The sequence below is a fragment of the Puntigrus tetrazona genome, chromosome 5 (assembly GCF_018831695.1).
Source record: "Puntigrus tetrazona isolate hp1 chromosome 5, ASM1883169v1, whole genome shotgun sequence".
Taxonomy (NCBI): Eukaryota; Metazoa; Chordata; class Actinopteri; order Cypriniformes; family Cyprinidae; genus Puntigrus; species Puntigrus tetrazona.
The window spans coordinates 21,023,167-21,031,690 of NC_056703.1; the positions used below are offsets into that span (position 1 = coordinate 21,023,167).

General features: G+C 43.0%; 1 protein-coding gene across 1 annotated transcript; it reads left to right on the plus strand.

Annotated features, from left to right (window-relative positions):
- The first annotated feature begins 3,683 nt into the window (after positions 1–3,683).
- On the plus strand, positions 3,684–7,771 carry prdm12b (PR domain containing 12b). The gene is made up of 5 exons (XM_043238704.1): positions 3,684–4,055; positions 5,563–5,753; positions 5,876–6,031; positions 6,403–6,517; positions 6,634–7,771. The coding sequence occupies exons 1-5, from the start codon at positions 3,836–3,838 to the stop codon at positions 7,056–7,058; spliced, it is 1,107 nt and encodes a 368-aa protein (XP_043094639.1). The 5' UTR covers positions 3,684–3,835; the 3' UTR covers positions 7,059–7,771.
- The last annotated feature ends 753 nt before the right edge of the window (positions 7,772–8,524 follow it).

Sequence of the window (8,524 nt, forward strand, 5' to 3'; positions counted from 1 at the left end):
AAAAGAACAACTTTTGAATTCTGTCTAATTGATAGGTTGTATTTTTTTTCTGTATTTTCATTGGTTTCCTTGATTGGTTTATACAAACACTTAATTAAACGAGTTTCTATACTGTATGTTACGTCAATTAGCACTGCAGTATTCATACCCTATATTTATTACCTGGAAATTTCCTAATATAGCCCTTTTTTTAGCTGCAACGATCGGGTATGTCTTTGTCCATATTAGGTATTTCCTGCACCTTATAAGTTATTATATATAATTTCTACTAGGCTATTTTGAACTTTCTACGCATGAGCATGAATGCTCCGTGATGTTCGCATCGTCTCGTTTCGTTTATGAATATATCGTTCTGGCATATACATAGGCTACTATCTTGATTTTTCGCCCATGTGATTTTTTTTTTTTTTATGCATCCGATTGACAGATAAATCGTGATTGATCTACTGCACGTAAAACGCACGCACTCTTATTTAAATGTTGTTTTTAGTGTTTCTTAGTGTTTATTTTAGCTTCGTACATTTATTTAACTGCACTGTTACAGAGGGCGGTTTTTACCGTTCAGCTGAACTGTGCGCATGTATTTTAGACACTTACGTCGTTCTTACTCCATCCATGCAATAACTGCGTCCTTCTATCAACCGAGTTTCTATTTACAGCCGCAATACCAACGGCATTACCCGTTTCAGGAGCTGATAAAATCACGATTTAAAATCAGAGCGCAACTCCGCTCACTCAAAACGACAACGCCGGCGATTGACAGTAAAAGCAGATCGCGGTTTAAAAGGCCCGCCCCCGCAGCTGAACCGGACGTTTTAATTGGGTTCTGCACCCGAGTCAGACCTGTCCGTTATTGGCCGAGAGCGCAGGGCCCCACCCCAGGGGTTTGAAAAGTGCCCATCAAAAACGCCGGCTCCTCTGTTCTCCATCAGCATCTTTGTACTTTTGGTGAAAAATAAATGTAGCGAAGTTGAATACTTCGGTTTGGTTTTACACAAGTAAAAGTGCCCCAATTACATTCAGGAAAGCAGAAAAAAATACTCAGGTGCTGTAACGGATGTGTTAGTGTAGTTAGTTAATTTCCAGCTCTGCCACAGACGATGAATGTACATAATACTCGCGTGGTTTCTGCTCGTGGCCGCTGTTTTCTTTAACCATTTGGGCGCATTCCCATAAGCACTTGTGTGATGTGACTCGGCTTGTTCGCGTTTTCTGTTTGCTCTCCAGTCCCCCCTCTGGTCCCTGCGCACTATTCACTCCCTAGTCTCAGCTGGTCTAAGTGGGCCAAACCTGAAGAAACCTCTATTTTTGTTTTGTCTTCTCTCTCTTTCAAATAATCAGCCGTGTGCCAAAAGTGTCCCTCTTGTTTTTACGCGTGCCAGTCACCTGCCGTCTGCCTCGCTCCTTCCCTTTCTCAAAGCTTGCTTTTCTCTCTCCAATTCTTTTGACTTTCTGCGGTCTGGATCCCCAATGAGATTCAGATTGGGTACATATTGAGTCCTCTATTGTCCTTCAAGGGCTGTACTACGCTAATTAAATTTTATCCAGCCATATAAAAACCATTTCTCTTCTCCACGCTCCCAATTCAGCTTTCCAGCCCAAGTCCTCTCTTATTCCCTGCCCTAAAAATCCAGTGTTCATTGAGTCAAATCAATAGAAAAACATTTGCAAATCTCCATTATTGTGGGATTTTTGTCTCCTTTCTGTTGTGATAAAAGCACCGCGGAACAGCTTGCAGCTTTGTGCAACCGAGACGCGCGGGACAGACGAAGGCCATGAATGCAAAAGGCATTACGCGCAGCAGCAAGTTTCTTTATCAGCCTGTTATTGAACTCGCAATTATTTCCACGCCGTCCTTTGCATCTGATTATTTCATAGAATATTGATTTGCCGTCTGTTAATTATCATCGCGCGCTGTACAAGCTCGGTCGCCCCTCGATACGCAGCTTTTATACGCGTTAGTCTGTTACATAAGATCTTTCTACCGCACGAATAATTTTTTTCTTCGCGTAAGAAGTTTAAAATCACTGTCCTCCATCACATTTAGGAATGCAAGTGATATTTACAGCCATGTCCTCCGTATCAATATGCGAAAGTAAGTTCGACTCGCGTGCCAATGCCCGATCATATTAATAAAAAAAATTCTTGAGATACGATCCGTCAGTTCCATCACGACGTTATTTGCAAAAGCCCAGTCTTTCTATAACGAGAAAAACGCAACCGCGTCTCTCACCCCATGCTGGCTAAGTTTGCCCTTATTTATGAAACCAATAATAGCGCAATAAAAACAAATCAATCTGTACTTGTGCAAATCCAATTCAGCTGGGAGGGTGAAACCCCTGAAGAAAAAGAAAAGCCAGGAAAGGAGGAGGGGGGGATTTGGCCCCCAAAAGCAGCTGTTGAGTCCTAATCTTTTTTCTTGCCCTATCACTCACCTATATTCTCCTCAGCGCTCTCCTCGCATCTCCCTTTGGAAGTTCCCCACTCGCCAGACCCCATCCTTGTCCAGATTTTTTTTTTTTCGGGCCATCCCCTTGTACTTATCTCAAAGAAAAGAAGAGTGCATGGATGTCAAATTGCCCTCAAAAACACCATGAAAGATTGATTTGCAGCACTTTTCATTCAGCCGGCATTATTTTGAAGAGAGCTGAATAGGAAACCCGCAAGCCGGGGAAGGAATAAAGATGTCCTCCCTGTTGGAAAGGGGGGAAACTGCCCATTTTGTCTCAGTCCATCAACCCTGGAGAAAGAGGGGGAAAGGCAAGGGGCTATTCAGAAAAAAAGTCCATATACACCTCGCACAATACTAAAAGACTTTAAATTAACATCCATGAATATTAAATTACTTCGGCCTGAAAAAGATTGAATAAAAGATATACTTGACCCAGACGGCTTTGCATATTTTCGTACTCCAAAGCACATCATTAAAACCTATTCAGATTGTTTATGCGAATTTAATTCCGATATGATTACTGTATATTGAACATTAATAAAAACTTGGTGTTCGTGCTTGTGTTAGTTCAGCCACATGTTGCATTAGATGGGAAATTACGCAACGGTTTCGTAAAATCAATTGCCCGATATATTTAATAAATGAATAATGGATGAATATAATTATTGAACTATGCTGTGGCTGAAAACGATAAAAACAAATACAATCGGCAAAACACAAAAGCCACTTTTTCTACGTTAAGATAGCTGTTCGTATGCCTTACTTTTTTTCTTATCTTTTCAGTCGCGCTTACAAAAACACTGATATATCGTCTTAGACAAACGAGATAAATCAGATTTTTAACCTGGGTCTAGTAAAGAGTCTTCACGCTGAGTCAAGTTTGCTTTTAGGTTTTCCGTGCCAGGGGTGCTCCTGTTCGTCTCTCAGGAGCAAACAGCTGGAGCGGAGCTCACGGTGCTGAGACGGGGCTTGTTATTTTAGCCAAAACGCGGTTGTTGGATCCTGAACGTCAACACACACACACACACACACACACACACACACACACACACACCGCTCCCCCTTCTTCCCCCACCCCCTCAGGAGTAGCCACTCAATAAAGAGTGTGGCGTTTTTTTTTCCTCTGGTTGAACAAGTCTAAAGAACACAAGGGGAGGGTCATTAATAACTAATTACCGTGGGTCAGACCTGACGCATATAAAGCCCACCGGGACCTTGGAAAGGCGAAACATTCTCACTTAGCAAGAAGAGAGCGCGCTGGCACCGCGTTGGCCTCGCACCGATTCATTCGCCTTTTACATCATAGATATTTGCTTTAAGTTTAACAGCAAGGGGGGATACTGTCGGGTTTTTATCGCGGGGATATTAGTTAAGGGTTTCATCATGGGTTCAGTGTTGCCTGCAGATGCCCTGGTTCTGAAGGCTGGATTTAAGCAGCAGACTCTGGCCCTGTCCGACATCATCACGTCCGACATCCTGCACAGTTTCCTGTACGGCCGCTGGAGGAACGTCCTGGGAGAACACCTGTTCGAGGAGAAGACCAGCACCGTCAGCCCCAAAACCGCCTTCACCGCCGAGGTCCTGGCGCAGTCCTTCTCCGGAGGTGAGTCCGCAGGGTTTCGCTTCATTCCTTCATCGTGGACTGAGGGGAAAGTTTTCAACGGGTGCCTGCTATGGTATTTATTCATTCCTGCTGCAAGTTAGATCTGGTGTGAAATTGCTCCGTGCAGAGTTCTGTGTGACAATTAATGATCATTAAAAGGGGCTGACGGGAATATCGAAATGTAAGCTATTTTAAAATAATACAAAAGTCATTTTTTTAAATTTAGCAACGATTAAAATGGGGGATGTGTATAATAAGGCGGTGTAATAAACTTATTAAGAGACTGTATAGGCAGGCTAAATAAATGCACGATTTAATGGCACGTGCGGGATGAGAATCGGACATGTCAGCCGCATTTTAATAACCGCAAAAGTTAGTTAAAAGTCGCATTGCGCGAATAGCCGCCCGCGCCTTCGCCTGAGGAAAAGGCAACAGTTTCTCGAGCTCTTGAGGTCAAAACACAAGCAGCCAGCCTACTGTCATTTGTGTTACTACTTTCCTATAAATTATTTACATATCGCAAGCTAACAGTGATTTTACTGTTGGCAGTTAATGCTCAATGTGTTAGTGGGGAAGAAAGACAATTTGGGTTGCGCGAGACGGACTTCAGCAGAAAGATTTATGACAGAAATTACTTTTTTCTTCTTTTTTTTTTTTTTTTTTTTTTTTTTTGGAAAGTCATTAAATAATTCGCACGTTTTTTAATATAATAACATAATTATTCTAAATACGTTAGGCTGCATAAATCGGGATTTAAACTTCGCAAGGGAACTTTATCGAAACGGGGCTATTAAAATCACGAGGGGAACGTTGTGCTTGACCTGAGAAAGTTGCCAGTGAAGGCAGGACGTTAGACAGAGAAAAGCCCGTCATTCATCAGCCCGGGACAGTCTCCACACCCCCGCTTTGACACTTTTCTCTCCTCTCAGGCGCATTTAAAGTTTTCCGTCCCGCTGTTAATATGCCGTGAAAGCTGATTCTATCGCTATTCACACCATGTCAAGCAGCTAATCTCCTTTTCTGCGTTTTGTCAGAAATTCCAGAGCCGTTTAAAGAAAGTTCTCGTTTCTTTCAGCGCACATTTAGTGCTACAAAGTTTCTGAAAGGATAATGAATACGGAATAAGCTATTTCTTGCCTATGAATATATAGCCTCGTCACATTTAAAGCGTAGAAAATTGTTGAATTCTTAAACGTAAAGACGCGTTTGACATTTATTTGTGTCTCGCCTGAAAGCCGCATTTAAAGTCTTACTGATGGACGCGTTGCGCGTCGCTTTATACCGGCCTAGAAGAAAATAGAATAGTTTCGAAATGTAAAAGATTGTATGCACTTTGTTCTGAATTTATACCGTACATTTTTTACGTTTTGCTTTATGTGCTCTCGCAAACAGTTTGAGTCGTTGCAAATTCAAGTGTTTTTTGTTTACGCGTATTTATTTAAACTAGCTATTCAAACTAAATATCGCAAATGAACTTGATCCTAAATTTGCCGCTTTCCGTCTCCAGAGGTCCAGAAACTCTCCAGTTTAGTGCTGCCAAGTGAAGTCATCATTGCGCAGAGCTCAATCCCCGGAGAGGGACTTGGCATCTTCTCCAAGACCTGGATAAAAGCTGGCACCGAAATGGGTCCCTTCACAGGCAGGGTCATTTCACCCGAGCATGTGGATCTCTTCAAGAACAACAATCTCATGTGGGAGGTAAGCGGCGTTCAACAGGTGTCGCATGCGCAGGCTCGTTTTTTGGAGCTTATCCGCTCGAATTGTCGAGCCGAGCCAGAGATTGATGGCAAGCGTTTTTTTTTTGTTGTTGTTGTTCTCAGGTTTTCAATGAAGATGGCACGGTTCGCTATTTCATCGATGCCAGTCAAGAGGATCATCGCAGCTGGATGACTTACATCAAATGCGCGCGCAACGAGCAAGAACAGAACCTGGAAGTCGTGCAGATCGGAAGCAGTATATTTTACAAAGCAGTAGAGGTTCGTTTCATATATCCTGCTCTCTTTTTTTCTTCACAATATCATAATTTGATATTTATATAATTATCATAATTATAAACGTGCAGTTTAAAATATTATTACATCATGATACATCTATTATTTCAACTAAAATAAGCTATTTATTAGTTTAGCTATTTATATTTGATTATGAGAGTTTTTAGAGATTCGACTACATTCAGTTTTGTTAAAATGTAAACTGCATTAACAAAGGTAGATATGATCTGTGTTATCTCTATCAAATATCTGGTACTGCTATTTATTCATAATCGTTTTGCTCAAGTACACGGTTTTACTTGATGATTCTTTAATATTTTCAAATGTTTACATTATTTACATTTTTTTATTAACAGACAATACCTCCAGATCAAGAACTGCTTGTGTGGTATGGAAATTCCCACAACACTTTCCTGGGTATCCCAGGGGTCCCCGGCATAGAGGACGAACAGCAGAAGAATAAAAAAAGCGGTGAGTGATTCAGTCGCTTCGGGGCGCGCTTTCAGGCCGATCTTTATCTCACTTCTCCAACAGCCTCAGTCGCAACTCCATTAGCATGCGTTTGAACTCCTCTCCTCTCCCCACAGACGATTTCCACCTGTGCGACACCTCCACCGCCGCTTCGCTTTCCACCGCCAGCCGCATGCGCTGCGTCATCTGCCACCGCGGCTTCAACTCCCGCAGCAACCTGCGCTCTCACATGCGCATACACACTCTGGACAAGCCCTTCGTCTGCCGCTTCTGCAACCGCCGCTTCAGCCAGTCCTCCACCCTGCGCAACCACGTGCGCCTCCACACGGGCGAGCGCCCCTACAAGTGCCACGTCTGCCAGAGCGCGTACTCCCAGCTGGCAGGGCTGCGCGCGCACCAGAAGAGCGCCAGGCACCGGCCGGCCAGCACGGGGTCCGTAGTGGGGCTGCAGGCCCACTCGCCCCCTCCTCCGCCTCCTCAGCTGGCGCAGGTCCCTCACCCGGCCTCGCTGGTGCATCACATACCCACCATGGTGCTATGAGAGCGCGTGGAGCTTCTTAGACGCTCGCAATCTCACGGGCTGTTCTTCAGTGCTGCCGGCTCATGTGTTGAAGTCCGCCTGCGCCAAACCGGCCCTGAGTGCTCTCACCTTTAGCGGAAGCTGCGCAGCTCCTCAAAGGTGAAGAAGTGGTCAGATATGAAGAACGGCGCCTGCAGGACTCGGTTTTGACAGCACTGAAGTGAAAAGGATGGCCAGGGAAGGGCCGTTTCGTATGTTCATGTTGAATTCATCGCCAGAGCTACCGTTCAAGCACCGATGGCTCTTTGTTCCGGCGGATATCTGCCACGTTATATATGATCGAACGCGATCACTTAAGTTAAACGGTATTCAGTGTATCTTTTATTCATATTTGCATGCAAAAGTATTGTTTCGTCCCATGCCGCTGAGGATAAAGCCGCATCGCCTCATTCGCTTTAGCCGCCGTGAAGGATCCCGTGGGATCAAGCACCACTTAGTGACTGATTTGCGGCACTGCAGCCCGATCGGAAAGCATGTTTATTGTGAATGAACATTATGAAGTATGTAAAGGAATGTACATATGAGTTGAAGATTTACTTCCAAAAACATGGAATAGTCACTTTATCTGTGTATGTATGTAAAGCCTAAAGTATTATTACAAAACTCGGTTCTATTATATTATGTATACTATGTTTGCTTATAAAAAAAAAAATATTTGGGTATTCACTTGTATGCTCAATAAATAATTAATAAATAATCTCAGATTTGGTCACTTTTTTTTAATGATTTATTTTGCTGTGATAATGCAGAACGAAACAAAAAAAAGGAAAAATGTCCACCTTGTTCAACTTAGAAATTATAATATTGTTGGCTGTACGAGTCAGCTGCCTTTAAAAATGTTGACTTATTGAATATTAAAAGTTAAAGTGGTTAAATGATTTGATGAGAGTTGAAGTAATGGAGACGTGTGCTACCTGTTGATCATATTTTGTACACTCTCAGAAATAAAGGTACCCATTAGATTCAAACATGTAGACTTTAAGTACTGATACGTACCCTTAGGGTGCCAAAACGGACCCTTTAGGTACAAACATGCCCCTTTTGAAAAGACATCGCCCCACCGACGCATACTGTACCTTTATTAGAGTTAATGGTAGGAAATATCAGTGATCTGCCCTGTTTTCCCCTGAGAACCCTCACTGAGCGCTCTTCAACATCCCGTCATATGAACGGCTTTCTGTGTACGTTTTACTCAAATTCAGAAAATCAATGGTCACGTCAATAGTCGGACTAATGTCCAAATGTTACTGGAATTGCACAATAATAAAACATCTCCCCGAAATCCCCTTTTAGTGGCAAACACAACTGGGCCTGTGCTTTGCTTTCACTGTGACTTGCATAATGACTGAGCAAACTGCACAGTGATGATGATACGAGCATTTCATAATCAAACTTTTAACACCAGAACAGTGAAACTAACCATTATG